The sequence below is a fragment of the Hesperophylax consimilis genome, chromosome 5 (assembly GCF_061612785.1).
Source record: "Hesperophylax consimilis isolate HC1 chromosome 5, BYU_Hcon_1.0, whole genome shotgun sequence".
Lineage (NCBI taxonomy): Eukaryota > Metazoa > Arthropoda > Insecta > Trichoptera > Limnephilidae > Hesperophylax > Hesperophylax consimilis.
Window position 1 is genome coordinate 23347823 of NC_142840.1, and position 18852 is coordinate 23366674.

The 18852-nt window shown below is 36.4% G+C and overlaps 1 protein-coding gene across 1 annotated transcript in view; it reads left to right on the forward strand.

Annotated features, from left to right (window-relative positions):
* The window catches only part of LOC149423664 (transcriptional adapter 1-like), a 24720-nt gene continuing 5868 nt past the window's right edge, over positions 1 to 18852 (forward strand). Inside the window, exons 1-2 of the mRNA XM_089631706.1 lie at positions 1 to 602; positions 4059 to 4306. Coding sequence (XP_089487832.1) covers positions 81 to 602; positions 4059 to 4306 — 770 coding nt within the window. The 5' untranslated portion in view covers positions 1 to 80. The remainder of the gene's footprint in view (positions 603 to 4058; positions 4307 to 18852) is intronic.

Genomic DNA, 18852 nt, shown 5'->3' on the forward strand with positions numbered 1-18852 from the left:
TGTTTTGACGTTTGCGTTTGCCTGGTTTGCCAACAAAAGTGCGTTTTTCACTGACGGGCATTATTATAAATGATTTAAAAATGACTACTGACATTTTAAGCGTTACTAGAAAATCGCTCTCCGATGCATTGGGAGAGAAGACAAAATGCTACTTCGATCACATGAAAATGTGGTTCAAGATGAAAATGACCAAAGAGGACTTCGACATGGAAGCTAGAATTCTCTTAGCTCCTGACCAGATCCATTTGCACAACAAGTTCTTCTTGGCGATTCTCAATAAAGTGGAAGGTCTCGCGGAGGTGACAACATCAATACCCGAAAGGACCTCTTCGCACACTCGAACCACTAGCAGCAACAAGAGGCATAAGCATAGCTCGAGGAGCACATCGGATAAGTCTAGCTACGAGCCCATTGACTTAATGGACTATGTGTCTCCTTCGTCTCCGCAGGGAGGTGGCAGTGATGCCCTAAGGTATGCCTCGCAGGAACTGTTTCTTCCCGACCACGCTCTTGTTACCGGAAGGTTTATGATCACCGCCTGGGAGCAAGGATTGGAGGGCGCGGATGATGAAACTATAGATCTGATTGTATCTGCAGTACAGGTAAATCATTTCCATTCATTTTTAGAATAAAAATACTGTAAAACTTTAATCAATCAACCTATTGCTTTTATGTTGACTCTCTACATCAGTCATACTCAACCTGCGGCCCGCCAAGCTATTTTGTGCGGCCCTCAATACATTTAATATCAGGAACACGATTTACATAATCTGGCATTCTATATCACGTTAATTTGAGATTAATTGCGACTTTGACGTACAGACATTTAAACCCGAAGAGGATAGTCGTTGTCGTGTCAACATCAGATCTGGTATAAGAGTGTTGCTACTGCACACGCTAGATCTATCTAAAAAAACAAAGATTTGATAGTCACAGTTGACAGCTCCAAAGTGAAATGGTTACCAGTGTTGCCAACGAAGGCGATTTATCGCCATTTAAGCTACTAAACATAACAAAAACCTCTTGAACTTACCTAAACAAAAATTTCACCGGTATTTAATATAATATTTTTTGCGACCGGAAAATGTGAGGAATTTTTTGAAATTGAATTCCGTAGCTACCCCCCCCCCCCATGGATTTCGAAAAATTGTTGTGGGGAATTCCCCCCCCCCATGGATTTCGAATAATAAAGGGGGAATCAAGCTCACGTAGAATATTTGTGGGGAATATGTGGGCAGAATTTATTTGAGTTCATTAGAATTACTGCAACTGAAATTCGGCTACTTAATGTTTGAAAAACGGCGACATTAGGCCAAGATCCGTTGGCAAAACTGATGGTTACTCAAATGGATTTCCAAAAAAACGGGGGTGGTGGGTTTCATGATATTTTTTGTCATACCAGTATAGCGTTGCGGCCCGCGTAGCTTTACAAACATATGAATATGGCCCGCAGAAGAAAAAGGTTGAGTATCATTGCTCTACATGGTATTCTTATTAACAGATAATAATAATAAATACGGTCAAAGATCCTTACAATACAATATCCCTAAAACTAACAACATGTTACCAAACTCAAATTTTGGTAATTATTTATTTAACCGCCATACTTTTAGCCACAGATTTTGGAAATTACACTTTGTTTCTACAATTACTATAAAAAACAAGTATTTATACGCACAAAATAGGTTATTAGGTTCATAGTTACTACAAGAAACGAAACATTCACATTAGAAAACAATTAGTATATTAATCCAGACTAAAATCCGAAATGGTTGCAAATGGATTGTTTTATAAGGGAAATTTTGAACTTTTCTTTTATCATCTTTCCCGATGTAAATAGTTGTTTGTTGTAGTAATTAATTTGAAGCTAAGTGTAATTTACATAATCTGTGCCTATCAAAAGTGCGGCAGTTAAGTAAATATATACAGAAGTAAATGCATGCTGAAAAAATGGTTATGTTAAAAATACTTTTTTTCCGATTCTATATTAATTTTTGGTTTTATATTCAATATATTATTTACTTTTGTTTTTCGTATTATGTCAATGATTTAAAAAAAAAGCTATATAATATACATATAGATCTTAAATTTAAAAAATATAAAGTAGATTGTTAATAAGAACTTATATAGATAAACTGCAATCTAGCAGTTTAACGGGATTTTGTAAAATAACACTTTGATTCAACTTAATTACAATAAAAGCCAACCATTTACATCGGGCGGAATGGAAAATATTACATTTATTATTTCAACTAGGTGAATGAAGATTTGCTTTCGTATGTAATGTCCACCGTTTTACAATAATATCTGGACATACTATGACATTTTGGAATGTTGGTATGGCCATGTGGGGCAAGATGATTGGTCGAGAGAGACCACTTGGTCTGATATTTTGTATTATTATAAAATAGGTTTAAAGGTAAGTTTATCAATATTAAAAATGTGTTTTTTTTAACATAAAAAAAACTTCCCTAAAAACCTGTTTTATATTTAGTACAAAATATCAGGAATACCAAAACGCCATATTACGTCCAATGTTATTGTAAAACTTCCCTAAAAACTTGTTTTACATTTAATACAAATTATAAGTAATACCAACATACCAAAATGTCATAGTATGTCCAGATATTACTTTAAAACTTCCCTAAAAACCTGTTTTGTATTTAATACAAAATATCAAGAGTACCAACATAACAAAATTACATAGTATGCCAAGATATTATTGTACAACTTCCCAAAAAACCTGTTTTATATTTAATGCAAAATATCAGGATACACAAGAATGTCATAGTACGACCGGATATTTTTGTACAACTTGCCTAAAAACCTGTTTTGTATTTAATACAAAATATCAGGGGTATCAGCATACCGTGGTACCAACATGGCGACGTGAATATACGCCTGACTTGTGTTTTGTCTCTACAGCGCCGGACGGAAAACATATGAGGGAGAACTATATTGAACAGTTTCCCACATAGCCAACACAGGCCAGTCATGCTGAGCATAGGCATACGGATTCTGTGTATCTCCAGCAATCCGGTGCCACGGTGGAATCTAAGAAAGGCAGAATGGCGAGACTTCTCGGAATATGTTGACAGGGTTGTGGATAACATACCACCGAAGCCGAATTTTCAAACCTTTTATTTATAGCCGCAAAGAATACCTAGAGGCTACAGAAAAGTGTATATTCCAACATGGAGCTCAGAAAGTGAACACCTTCTAGCTGAATTCGAGAGGACGAATGACCCAGACACTGCTTCTGACCTTCTCCGGGAGGGATTCATCTGTCTGTCACTCCTGGACACACTGACCCCTAGATTCCTACCCATCCCTCATACCTTATTCCTTCCCAGAAATTCCTCTCCTTCCTCTCCTGAAAAAGACCCCTTCACACAACATTTCCAAAGACGATATAGGCCTGAGGGAAATTATTTTCCTCCTTAATTATTGGCCTCCTGTGTGGAGTTAATTTAAAAAAAGACAGAGTTTTATTTAATGAAATTAATAATCTTTTTTTATTCTCACTTTTAAGACTACAATGATTAAAAAATATCACTGTAGAGCGTGACCCAAAACAAATAGCAAGATCAGGCAAAGAGTACATTAAATTACAATTCTAAAGTTTAAAATCATATATTTATTTTTCAATTAACTAATAGCCACCGTTAAGGCTAACATATTTCTCCCAACGTGTAACAAGTCTTTTCATTCCGTCACTGAAAAATTCTTCCGACTTTTCTCGAATCCAGGACTTGACAGCTACCTTCACCTCATCGTCCGAGGTGTAATGATTACCCTTGAGGTCTCTCTCTTTAGTAGAGGACAAAAATAAAAATAACAAGGCGCAAGATGGGGGGGATAAGATATAATTAATATAATACATAATAACAACTGAAATAGTTGTTCCTCATTGTGATTAAACCGATAAAAAGTTTTTTTTAAATAATTTATCCGTACATATTAACGTTTAATATTAGGGCCTCTGAATATTTACCATTATTTTTGATGAAATCTTTTTACCAATGGCATTTCTAATTGGATTTGTTTGTCCATTTCAGGTATTCCTGAAAAACATTCTGACCGTGGTGATAACGCAAAGGAAAGGCTACAAAGTGCGCGAGGATAACTTTGTCCATGACATGGGCAGCGACGTGCCCAACATGTGGCTGCGGAACACGGCAAACCTGGCGGACCCGGCACAGAGGGCGCCCACTGATCTGGACGAGACTAATGAGAACCTGGTGCCCACCTGCCCCCTCACTATCCATGAAATGGACCAAGCTACTGCCTACAATATGGCATGCAGGTCACTATTCAAACCAATCAACTATAATTTAAAAGCATTTTCAGATTTATTGCTTCTGAGAAAACACTCTCTCAGTAATCCGCTTATAGTGCATACGTACCAAATGTGCTAAAAGTTAAAAGGGTATTTTTTAAAACAAACAAACACAATCAATCTTCCGTAAGATTTCTACTTTTTAGTTTAAAGTTAAGAGCTTGTTATAGACCCAGAAAAATATCTTAACTGTCAAAACTTCTTCACTCTTTCGTTGCTAGTTGTTCATTCACTTATTAATTCTAATATTAAACAAACGTTATAACAACGTAATGCCGTACACTGCCATTCAAAATCCCGATTCGAAAATATTTAAGTAAAACAACAGTAACAAAATGTGGTTTGTTTACGGGATCTACGATTTTGGTAGAGTATTTAGTATGAACTTTTTGACAAATGTTTAATCATTTACTTGCCATTTTAAAATCACATTAGATTTAGATTTAAACGGCTAGTTCCGATATCGCTAAGTTCTTTTTGCGATGTTAGTATTATTATTTGTCCTATGATTGATATTTCGGGGAGATTTGTGGTCAGCGCAGCGTGGTGGGGACACAGTGTTAAATTTGTCGTTGAAGCGGGAAACTGGAGAAACTCACATTAGGAATTGATTTTGTGGTTTTTTTTTTTACACAAGTTTTTATTTTCGAGTAAATCGAGTCAGTAGTTAGAATTCTCGTTTTTTGGTTAAATTCAAAATATTCAGTCGTAATGGGATTACTTTCAGCTGTTTATTGTCTTTTAAACTCTAGAGTTCTAAGAATGGGTTGTTTCACAGAATTTGATCAAATTTCAATGTTGATTTTCAAGTTATGTGGAGGTTCTATTCAAGTTCAGTTATTATATCATTATTAGCCAGTTGTTTTACAAATCTGAAATAATAATAACAGAACTTGAATAGAATTTTCATAGAAGTTGATAATGAACTGTTAAATTTGAAGAATTGTTTAAATTCTCTGAAACAACTTTTCCTGAATTATTTATTATTTTTAAAATAGGTTCATGGAATAGTTCATGTAGTTTTTATGTTCAACCAATTTTGTAAGGGGTTATGGGTACCGCCGCCCCGGGAACCATTTAGTGGATGATCAACACCCTGCCATAGGTCACCCCTGGTGTCCTGCTTTAGGTTTGGTGACTTAGCAGGGGTGCCCGGGTTCATGGGGTGAAGATTGTCTAGATCTTGGTGGCAGATGTGAAAAAAAACCACCGCACAGCACCCCCAAAGATGACATAGTCCCTGAAGGTAATTATTTCCCTCAGGGCCTCCTGTGTAGTGTTAAATGAAAAAATGTAATCTCTTACCAATTCTAGTAAGCGTATTATGGCAGACAGCCATTTAAAGATGCTTAACCTTCCAGCGGGCGCGCTGTCGTAAAATTTACGACAGACGCGCCTTATCGTTTCCCACACTCTTACCACTTAGTTGTAAGCATCGAGCTTTGAGATTGTAATGATCTGCCCTTTCTACTTCAAACTTTTCCATAAGGCTTTGGTTATATATATATATCCGGGGTAGGAAGGTCCTCCCTGCCGTCTTTTCTTTATTACACACCCCTTCAAGTGTGTACATCCTAGTTTGTCTACGTGACGTACGACCTTGAACGTACTCATTTCACGTGACGGTTCAGTATAAAAAGGCTTCACCGAACGTTGTGTTGGGTTTTTGTTTCTCGGTTTAGAAACCTAGTTATTTATGTTTTGTGTGGTATCCCTTGGTTCTTTTGAGATAGAGTGAGTTGAATCCATTACCGCTGTTTTTCAAAACCATTTTATAAACCTTATCTTCTAAGTCGCCTGCTCACCCCCCCCTAGCTACTCGATTCTACCTATCGTAGGGTAATGTGAATATAATAAAGTGTTAGATTTTATATATGTGATATACATACGATAAATTTATGGTGTTAGTTGTCGGCGCCATCCATGTATATATTTTGGGAGGGGAAGGAGAGGAAAGGAAATGAATTTTTTTCAAGTTAAGATTGGCTCCTCCGCTTACCAAACAAAACTGATGGATGATAATTTGAGCAAGGCGATCGATATCTGCGTGTCTGGATATCACAACCGGCCGGGTCTCCCCTTGTTCCAAATCGGCAACCTTCACGCCAGAATAAAGAAAACCAGGTCTCTTCACCAATTTCAGAATTGCCCCAATCTCAAACACCTCCAGGATAAACTACTTTACTGAGTGTAGAAGGGGAAAACCATAACATCCCTTTATCACGAATCTAGTCGCGAAAATGTGACACGCAAGGTCCTAAGTTACGTGCCACCTCCAGAAAACGTTGTAACTCCCACGCCGTCGGGGATTTACATCCCTTTCTAGGTCAATACACATATAACACACGACGATCTTGTCGACATTCTGCCTGCTTATTAACGATAGGTTGTGTGCCTACCCATTCAGCCAATTATCATGTGAGATATATGTAAGGTCTACTCGATATGCCAAATTTGGGATGAGGACTGTCTGTATTTTAATATTTGGTTCCAGTATTTATTTTATGAGGTTACTAGCATCCTCGTGTATTAGGTATGGGTAACTTCTACTGAATACCTATCCTCTCAGGTAAGGTATAAACGGATAATTGGTTTGATTTTTTGCATTTAATTTAAAGAGGCCGCCTACCTCTCGAAAGATACCTGTTGAGAAAAGTTGTTCGGTTGGTAGTTTTATTTCGGAGATTACCATCTCCCTCTTTCGACTTTAGATTTGTTTTTGTGCATCCCAATTCGTAACTTAGGAAGTCAAACAATAGATGAAAGGTATTAAATTAGAAGGTCAAATAACAGAAGAAAAGTTTTCATTTTGTTCCGTCTGGTTGTATCCGATCGCTTTCAATTTGGGACGGCATACGCTAGCAAAACTTCCCCTTTGACTGACTGTACTCCGCGCCTCTCGGCCTATATATGAAAAGGTCGTTGACTCGTCTCTCGCTCACAGCTGATTGACAATGCGTCTAGCGTATCCCTACTTATGGGAAGATTATTTGGGTTGCAGGCGTTGCAAACTCGGTACCTGTACCTCGGTTGTATCCTATTATTATTAAAAGGGTCCTCTGAAATTTAATAAATAATATAAAAAACTCACCCAGTTAGGCACCTCTCATTCTCAGCGTGAAGCTTACCTGATTACACTATATAGCTAAATCACTTTAATTTTCGACCTCCTCCCTACGCTTATAAAAGGGTAATTAAATATTCCTGTAAATAAAATTGTACCTCCCTAATCTGTTAGGATTCGAACCCACAGTTAATAATCTATTTGATTCTCTGGTTTTCGGTCTCCGTGGATAGAATGCCATCTCGCCAAATCAATAACTTAGCCCGATTAAACACTTCCTGCCTTTAGGTACATTCACTCTATTTTAAAAACGCAATCATTATTTTTATTATTTTCATGTTTTTAAGACAAGCAATCTAGTTCGAACTGTATACGAAATCACGTTTAAATCAACACAACTTTATAACACAATCGCGATTGCACAACACCTGGCGCCCCTGAGGTGGGTTTTTACAAAACGGCGCTCTACAAATTATCCAATTATTATTATTGTCATTATTATTAAATGTTTTCTCACTGAGTCCAACCACTTTCACTTCGCACAAAACCGGTTCAATAATATTTCACTTTAATTCAATATTCCGCAATATTCTCTAATACCATTTGAATCCACTAATTCACTGCAATTTCACACAACACTTCTCATTTGTATAGATTTCATGGAGCTGTCAACGCACTCAAGTTCCAAACCTGACTGTCCTCCGGTCTCTCCTTTCCCGTGGGAATCTGTTTACTCAAGGCCTGTCTGTCAATAAATCTTCCGTCGTTGTTTAAACAAAAAATTTTTTAGAGCACGTTATTTTATTATTTATCGTTTATTTTTGTGGATGTCCAAAACATCACAGCCTCCCTTTAGTTCTAAACCCAACGGGTAATCTCGCTTCCTCGTGTTAGTCGATGGGATTAGAAATAACTATAGGTAATTTACGTTTCTCGAATACCTCTGTATTTATTTTTTATTTTTATTTTAAATTTTATTTTAATTCTTCCAAAATGTTGAGCGCCCCTGTTCTTCGTTTCTAACCTAGCATCTGTTTATTTTTTTGGTTCCCGTGATTATCGGCTTGTTCTACTGGTGAGTTTTTTTCCGCCCTCAGCTTTTTCAAGTGTTTTGTGTCTCTATGGGTAGAAATTCAATATGTCATGTCACACTTGTTTATTTTTAAACTCTGAGTTATTTGTTTAAACAGTGTTGTTTCACCTCAATACGTTATTTGTATTATGTTCGAGTGTTATTTATTTTCATGTTGATTTGTTTTTATTTTGTGTCCTCGGCGGTGATCCGATGGTTTTGTCTGTCTTTTATTATTTATGTCTTTGAAGTACGATGTCTCTGTTATCATTTTTGACGATAGGTACCATTTCTTTTGCTGTTAATGTGAATTAATAAGGTTTATGAAATCCATTTTTTTTTTTTTTTCAACAACAGTAATGAATTCAAACCAGCTTGTATATCTATCTCTCCTGGTTTGCGGCATCAGATGTAATGATCTGCCCTTTCTACTTCAAACTTTTCCATAAGGCTTTGGTTATATATATATATCCGGGGTAGGAAGGTCCTCCCTGCCGTCTTTTCTTTATTACACACCCCTTCAAGTGTGTACATCCTAGTTTGTCTACGTAACGTACGACCTTGAACGTACTCATTTCACGTGACGGTTCAGTATAAAAAGGCTTCACCGAACGTTGTGTTGGGTTTTTGTTTCTCGGTTTAGAAACCTAGTTATTTATGTTTTGTGTGGTATCCCTTGGTTCTTTTGAGATAGAGTGAGTTGAATCCATTACCGCTGTTTTTCAAAACCATTTTATAAACCTTATCTTCTAAGTCGCCTGCTCACCCCCCCCTAGCTACTCGATTCTACCTATCGTAGGGTAATGTGAATATAATAAAGTGTTAGATTTTATATATGTGATATACATACGATAAATTTATGGTGTTAGTTGTCGGCGCCATCCATGTATATATTTTGGGAGGGGAAGGAGAGGAAAGGAAATGAATTTTTTTCAAGTTAAGATTGGCTCCTCCGCTTACCAAACAAAACTGATGGATGATAATTTGAGCAAGGCGATCGATATCTGCGTGTCTGGATATCACAACCGGCCGGGTCTCCCCTTGTTCCAAATCGGCAACCTTCACGCCAGAATAAAGAAAACCAGGTCTCTTCACCAATTTCAGAATTGCCCCAATCTCAAACACCTCCAGGATAAACTACTTTACTGAGTGTAGAAGGGGAAAACCATAACATCCCTTTATCACGAATCTAGTCGCGAAAATGTGACACGCAAGGTCCTAAGTTACGTGCCACCTCCAGAAAACGTTGTAACTCCCACGCCGTCGGGGATTTACATCCCTTTCTAGGTCAATACACATATAACACACGACGATCTTGTCGACATTCTGCCTGCTTATTAACGATAGGTTGTGTGCCTACCCATTCAGCCAATTATCATGTGAGATATATGTAAGGTCTACTCGATATGCCAAATTTGGGATGAGGACTGTCTGTATTTTAATATTTGGTTCCAGTATTTATTTTATGAGGTTACTAGCATCCTCGTGTATTAGGTATGGGTAACTTCTACTGAATACCTATCCTCTCAGGTAAGGTATAAACGGATAATTGGTTTGATTTTTTGCATTTAATTTAAAGAGGCCGCCTACCTCTCGAAAGATACCTGTTGAGAAAAGTTGTTCGGTTGGTAGTTTTATTTCGGAGATTACCATCTCCCTCTTTCGACTTTAGATTTGTTTTTGTGCATCCCAATTCGTAACTTAGGAAGTCAAACAATAGATGAAAGGTATTAAATTAGAAGGTCAAATAACAGAAGAAAAGTTTTCATTTTGTTCCGTCTGGTTGTATCCGATCGCTTTCAATTTGGGACGGCATACGCTAGCAAAACTTCCCCTTTGACTGACTGTACTCCGCGCCTCTCGGCCTATATATGAAAAGGTCGTTGACTCGTCTCTCGCTCACAGCTGATTGACAATGCGTCTAGCGTATCCCTACTTATGGGAAGATTATTTGGGTTGCAGGCGTTGCAAACTCGGTACCTGTACCTCGGTTGTATCCTATTATTATTAAAAGGGTCCTCTGAAATTTAATAAATAATATAAAAAACTCACCCAGTTAGGCACCTCTCATTCTCAGCGTGAAGCTTACCTGATTACACTATATAGCTAAATCACTTTAATTTTCGACCTCCTCCCTACGCTTATAAAAGGGTAATTAAATATTCCTGTAAATAAAATTGTACCTCCCTAATCTGTTAGGATTCGAACCCACAGTTAATAATCTATTTGATTCTCTGGTTTTCGGTCTCCGTGGATAGAATGCCATCTCGCCAAATCAATAACTTAGCCCGATTAAACACTTCCTGCCTTTAGGTACATTCACTCTATTTTAAAAACGCAATCATTATTTTTATTATTTTCATGTTTTTAAGACAAGCAATCTAGTTCGAACTGTATACGAAATCACGTTTAAATCAACACAACTTTATAACACAATCGCGATTGCACAACACCTGGCGCCCCTGAGGTGGGTTTTTACAAAACGGCGCTCTACAAATTATCCAATTATTATTATTGTCATTATTATTAAATGTTTTCTCACTGAGTCCAACCACTTTCACTTCGCACAAAACCGGTTCAATAATATTTCACTTTAATTCAATATTCCGCAATATTCTCTAATACCATTTGAATCCACTAATTCACTGCAATTTCACACAACACTTCTCATTTGTATAGATTTCATGGAGCTGTCAACGCACTCAAGTTCCAAACCTGACTGTCCTCCGGTCTCTCCTTTCCCGTGGGAATCTGTTTACTCAAGGCCTGTCTGTCAATAAATCTTCCGTCGTTGTTTAAACAAAAAATTTTTTAGAGCACGTTATTTTATTATTTATCGTTTATTTTTGTGGATGTCCAAAACATCACAGCCTCCCTTTAGTTCTAAACCCAACGGGTAATCTCGCTTCCTCGTGTTAGTCGATGGGATTAGAAATAACTATAGGTAATTTACGTTTCTCGAATACCTCTGTATTTATTTTTTATTTTTATTTTAAATTTTATTTTAATTCTTCCAAAATGTTGAGCGCCCCTGTTCTTCGTTTCTAACCTAGCATCTGTTTATTTTTTTGGTTCCCGTGATTATCGGCTTGTTCTACTGGTGAGTTTTTTTCCGCCCTCAGCTTTTTCAAGTGTTTTGTGTCTCTATGGGTAGAAATTCAATATGTCATGTCACACTTGTTTATTTTTAAACTCTGAGTTATTTGTTTAAACAGTGTTGTTTCACCTCAATACGTTATTTGTATTATGTTCGAGTGTTATTTATTTTCATGTTGATTTGTTTTTATTTTGTGTCCTCGGCGGTGATCCGATGGTTTTGTCTGTCTTTTATTATTTATGTCTTTGAAGTACGATGTCTCTGTTATCATTTTTGACGATAGGTACCATTTCTTTTGCTGTTAATGTGAATTAATAAGGTTTATGAAATCCATTTTTTTTTTTTTTTCAACAACAGTAATGAATTCAAACCAGCTTGTATATCTATCTCTCCTGGTTTGCGGCATCAGATGTAATGATCTGCCCTTTCTACTTCAAACTTTTCCATAAGGCTTTGGTTATATATATATATCCGGGGTAGGAAGGTCCTCCCTGCCGTCTTTTCTTTATTACACACCCCTTCAAGTGTGTACATCCTAGTTTGTCTACGTAACGTACGACCTTGAACGTACTCATTTCACGTGACGGTTCAGTATAAAAAGGCTTCACCGAACGTTGTGTTGGGTTTTTGTTTCTCGGTTTAGAAACCTAGTTATTTATGTTTTGTGTGGTATCCCTTGGTTCTTTTGAGATAGAGTGAGTTGAATCCATTACCGCTGTTTTTCAAAACCATTTTATAAACCTTATCTTCTAAGTCGCCTGCTCACCCCCCCCTAGCTACTCGATTCTACCTATCGTAGGGTAATGTGAATATAATAAAGTGTTAGATTTTATATATGTGATATACATACGATAAATTTATGGTGTTAGTTGTCGGCGCCATCCATGTATATATTTTGGGAGGGGAAGGAGAGGAAAGGAAATGAATTTTTTTCAAGTTAAGATTGGCTCCTCCGCTTACCAAACAAAACTGATGGATGATAATTTGAGCAAGGCGATCGATATCTGCGTGTCTGGATATCACAACCGGCCGGGTCTCCCCTTGTTCCAAATCGGCAACCTTCACGCCAGAATAAAGAAAACCAGGTCTCTTCACCAATTTCAGAATTGCCCCAATCTCAAACACCTCCAGGATAAACTACTTTACTGAGTGTAGAAGGGGAAAACCATAACATCCCTTTATCACGAATCTAGTCGCGAAAATGTGACACGCAAGGTCCTAAGTTACGTGCCACCTCCAGAAAACGTTGTAACTCCCACGCCGTCGGGGATTTACATCCCTTTCTAGGTCAATACACATATAACACACGACGATCTTGTCGACATTCTGCCTGCTTATTAACGATAGGTTGTGTGCCTACCCATTCAGCCAATTATCATGTGAGATATATGTAAGGTCTACTCGATATGCCAAATTTGGGATGAGGACTGTCTGTATTTTAATATTTGGTTCCAGTATTTATTTTATGAGGTTACTAGCATCCTCGTGTATTAGGTATGGGTAACTTCTACTGAATACCTATCCTCTCAGGTAAGGTATAAACGGATAATTGGTTTGATTTTTTGCATTTAATTTAAAGAGGCCGCCTACCTCTCGAAAGATACCTGTTGAGAAAAGTTGTTCGGTTGGTAGTTTTATTTCGGAGATTACCATCTCCCTCTTTCGACTTTAGATTTGTTTTTGTGCATCCCAATTCGTAACTTAGGAAGTCAAACAATAGATGAAAGGTATTAAATTAGAAGGTCAAATAACAGAAGAAAAGTTTTCATTTTGTTCCGTCTGGTTGTATCCGATCGCTTTCAATTTGGGACGGCATACGCTAGCAAAACTTCCCCTTTGACTGACTGTACTCCGCGCCTCTCGGCCTATATATGAAAAGGTCGTTGACTCGTCTCTCGCTCACAGCTGATTGACAATGCGTCTAGCGTATCCCTACTTATGGGAAGATTATTTGGGTTGCAGGCGTTGCAAACTCGGTACCTGTACCTCGGTTGTATCCTATTATTATTAAAAGGGTCCTCTGAAATTTAATAAATAATATAAAAAACTCACCCAGTTAGGCACCTCTCATTCTCAGCGTGAAGCTTACCTGATTACACTATATAGCTAAATCACTTTAATTTTCGACCTCCTCCCTACGCTTATAAAAGGGTAATTAAATATTCCTGTAAATAAAATTGTACCTCCCTAATCTGTTAGGATTCGAACCCACAGTTAATAATCTATTTGATTCTCTGGTTTTCGGTCTCCGTGGATAGAATGCCATCTCGCCAAATCAATAACTTAGCCCGATTAAACACTTCCTGCCTTTAGGTACATTCACTCTATTTTAAAAACGCAATCATTATTTTTATTATTTTCATGTTTTTAAGACAAGCAATCTAGTTCGAACTGTATACGAAATCACGTTTAAATCAACACAACTTTATAACACAATCGCGATTGCACAACACCTGGCGCCCCTGAGGTGGGTTTTTACAAAACGGCGCTCTACAAATTATCCAATTATTATTATTGTCATTATTATTAAATGTTTTCTCACTGAGTCCAACCACTTTCACTTCGCACAAAACCGGTTCAATAATATTTCACTTTAATTCAATATTCCGCAATATTCTCTAATACCATTTGAATCCACTAATTCACTGCAATTTCACACAACACTTCTCATTTGTATAGATTTCATGGAGCTGTCAACGCACTCAAGTTCCAAACCTGACTGTCCTCCGGTCTCTCCTTTCCCGTGGGAATCTGTTTACTCAAGGCCTGTCTGTCAATAAATCTTCCGTCGTTGTTTAAACAAAAAATTTTTTAGAGCACGTTATTTTATTATTTATCGTTTATTTTTGTGGATGTCCAAAACATCACAAGATATGCTAGAGTCAAATCAAATCAAATCAAATGTCAATAATTTACCGCAATATATAAGTGCTGAATTACGGGATCAAAGTGAATTACGGTCGGGCAGTTAAACCGATAACAGAAGAAGAAAATAGAAGCTTTCCAAAACGCGGTGTTTGTCGGTTATGTGCACTGGATAAGAAAAAATCCTCAGCATCAATGAAGTGTTGCCGTTGTCAGTCCTTTACATGCAAGAACCATTCTTCAGATGAGGTGGTTTGTAACAATTGTAAGGATGAGAATTTTGATTCTGACTAAATAAGATAAAATATTTGTTATTAAAACGTATGTTAACTCTACATACTCAATAATAACAATGCTTGTATTATAATATTTATTTGAAAGAAGACTATCACGGTTCTGGACTGAGAGGCTCATTCCCGCTCATACGATCTCTTATATACGTCTCGTACTCGCTGTCTCGCTCTCATGCTGTCCCCCTTACACACATACACCACACCCCCACACTTAAATCATAATTACATCTTTTTATTTTTACAAATTTATATAACCCAAATATATTTAATTATTTCCATTATGTATTTAATTTCCAATTTATATGTAATTATGTATGTTCTTGACTCTTCATTCGGTGTAGCATGGGCGTTGTCCTCGAGGGCGTAACCTCCCCTCCCATGGTGTAGGTGACCTGCAAAAATCAGAGGAATTAGGAAACTTGGTCATGTCCACGTCCGAGAGTGGACCCAGGTCCAGCAAATCATCAGACCTGTCACTCTCCCCCCACCTAACCTTCCTCTCTGAAATTTGATCATGGTGGCGTTTCCACACTTGTCCTGTAGACATAATTTTTACTAAATAAACCCTATTCCCCAATCTTTTATAAATTTCTCCTAAAATCCATTTGTTTTTATCACTTCTCAAATCCCTGGTTAAAACTTTAGATCCAACATCAAAGTACTTTTTAATTTTTTTTCCTCTATAATACTTTTTTTGTTTTTGCTGACTCAATAACATCTTATCTTTAATCGTGTTATCAATCCCTTTAAAACCTTGACCTTCAACATTATCTAATATTGGAATGATTGTATTAAAAATTGATCTAATTTTCCTTCCCAAAATTAATTTACTAGGTTCAATCCCCGTAGACATAGAAGGCGTATTCCTAATATCAACCAAAAATGTTAAAAGTTTATCCTCAAAATCAGCAGGCAATTTATTATTTATCATAATTTTTTTTTAAAAATTCTTTACCGTTCTAACCCCATTTTCGGCAAGTCCGTTAGAAGCTGGATGGTTGACAGGAGATGTCAACGATTTAATATTAAAATTATGACAAAATTCCTTAAAAACTGTTGAAGTGAACGCTGTACCATTGTCACTTACTATCTGCTCCGGAATTCCGAAATTAGAAAATAATCTTTTCAAAACTTTTATTGTACAAAACGAATCTACTTTATTTACGATGTGACAGTCTATCCATTTTGTAGTTGCATCAACGATTATCAAAAAATTGTAACCACCAAAAGGTCCCATGAAATCAATATGCAATCTATTCCATATTAATCCACTGATTGGCCACGGCTGTAACTCAACTTTACATGGAGTGGGTAAACACTCCAAGCATCGAACGCACTGCTTCACAGTTGCTTCTACCTCTGAGTTCATACCTAACCAAAAAAAATAATTTCGAGCAAGATTTTTAGATTTAACAATACCTAAATGCGATTGATGTATGAAATTCAATATGATTTCCCTTAATTCCCTCGGAACCACAAATTTATTATTATAAAATAAACACGAGTCATAAGTCGATAATTTATTTCTAAAATACCAGAATTTTAACAAGTCATCCTTTAAAAACTTTTTATCCGGCCAACCATTGATTACGAACCCAGTAATGCTTGCTATGTTTACATCTTTAATCGAAAACTGCTTCATCGTTTCTTTCGAAATTGTCGTCTCCGCCTCAATTATATTTAAAAAATCCGATTCAATCTTATCAACGTTCAGACTACCAATATAATTTAAGAAATATTCGCTACCGTCGACCTCGTCGATACAATCACTTAAATTATTATTACTATTAACCGGCAATCTAGATAAGAAATCCGCTTTGTTCTCACCCGACTTGACATATTCTATATTATAGTCAAATGTTTGTAAAATCAACGCATAGCGCTGTAGCCTATTTGCCGCTAGTATTGGCACTTGTTTTTCAGTGTTCAAAATATGTACCAAAGCTTTATTATCACAAGTTAGAACGAATTTATTACCATATAAATATTGAAAGAATTTTTTTAAACCAAATATTATTGCACACGCTTCCTTATCTAGAATGGAATACCTCAATTCCGTTTTTGACAATAAACGGCTAGCGAATGCAATCGGTCTTTCCATGCCATTCTCATATACGTGACATATAATAGCAGATATACCTATATCACTCGCGTCTGTAATTAGCTTGATAGGTAATTGTGGGTCAAAATGCACCAAAATATTGTCTGACGTCAGCAGTTTCTTAACTTGCTCAAACGCAATATTGCATTCCTGAGACCATACAAATTTTATCCCTTTTTTCAACAATTGGTATAAAGGAGACAAAATACCTGACACATTCTGTATAAAAGACCTATAGTAGGAAATAACTCCCAGCAAACTTCTAAGTTCCGAAACATTTTTCGGTACACTCATTTGGGTAATAGCATATATTTTATTTTCTAAAGGCATAACTCCTTTCTGCGAAATTCTATAACCTAAATATTCTATCTCTGTTTCTAGAAAAGAACACTTATTTTCATTAATAGTTAATCCGCAATCACTTAACTTGCTAAGTACTGCTTCACAAATAGAAAATAATTCCTCTTTAGAATTCCCAAATAAAAGTAGATCATCTAAAAATACACGAACGTTCCTAAGTCCACCAACTATCGCCGTAATGACTTGCATAAAGATGGCCGGACTCGTGCTTAAGCCAAAAGGCAATACTTTATATGCAAATAAACCTATATGCGTACTAATCACACATAATTTTCTAGACTTTTCGTTCAATGAAATTTGTCCAAATGCATTTCGTAAGTCTATCTTAGCAAAATATTTTGCACCATTCAGAGATGAAATTAAATCGTCAATACGAGGTAGTGGGTATTTCAACTTCGCTAACATAGGATTCAATGTTGTTTTGAAATCAGTACAAATCCTAATTGAAGCGTCTTTCTTTTTTACAACAACAATCGGGCTTGCAATATCGCTTATTTCTACCTTTTCAATAATGTCTTCATGCAACATTCTCTGTAACTCTATCTCTACTTTCTCACGTAAACTAAAAGGTAATGGCCTCGGATTTACAAACTTTGGCCTAAAGTCCGAATTAACTACAATGTTTGCCTCATAATTTTTAAGCCTACCCGATTTTTCTGAAAAAACATGAGCATATTTCTTCTTTAAACTTTCACGAAAAACAAGATGATTATCACAATTAATCTCACTGAATTTTACAGAATTTATTCCACTTAATCCGATACCGAAAACTTGTAAAAAATCTCTACCAACTATTGTAGAATTACCATTTTTAATTATTACGAACTGTATTTTCGCACTTTTACCTAAAAATGACACCTCTAAATTCACTTTACCTAAAACATTTAACTGCGTTCCGTCATACCCTGACAAATGAACATTATACTTTTCTAAATCGTAAGAAACAAAATATCTTAAATACACTTCATATGGTATCGCGTTTATCGCAGCTCCCGTATCTACCAACGCCGGCAATATTATGTTACCAATTAACAAATCTATATATGTGGGTTCCGGCCCCACATTATTATTAACCACGAACACCGAATTCAACCGTTTATTTTTAGTACCTACATAATTTTTATTGTATTTACACAAATTACTAGGATGACCCGATTTGTTACAATGATTACACAAAATTTTTTTCCAGCAATCTCTTTGCAAATGATTTTTTTTTCCACACAAAAAACAAGTTTTTAACGTAGGTACCATTAACCGGTGATTTACTCCGCATTGAATTTTTATTCCTGGAAGGACTATCTTTCCTGGATTTATGGAAATACTCGCTTTCCTTATGAACAACATTTAAATTCGGATTTACTTTTTTAAAAGCCACAACATGTTCCCACGTCGCCGCTAGATTAATGCAATCCGTAAAAGAAGTATTGATTGCCTCTACGAATAGCTTGTGTTTCAATTTTTCATTAAAAATCCCAATAACGAATATGTCCTTTAAACATGGTTCCAATCTCAGCTCAAAATTACAAGATAAACTTAACCCTCTCAATCTAGCCGCGTAATCTTTAACGGATTCGCTAGGAAACTGTTTACATTTATAAAATAATTCACGAGACTCAAAAATATTTTTAACTGGTTTGCAATGTGAATCAAATAATTTACAT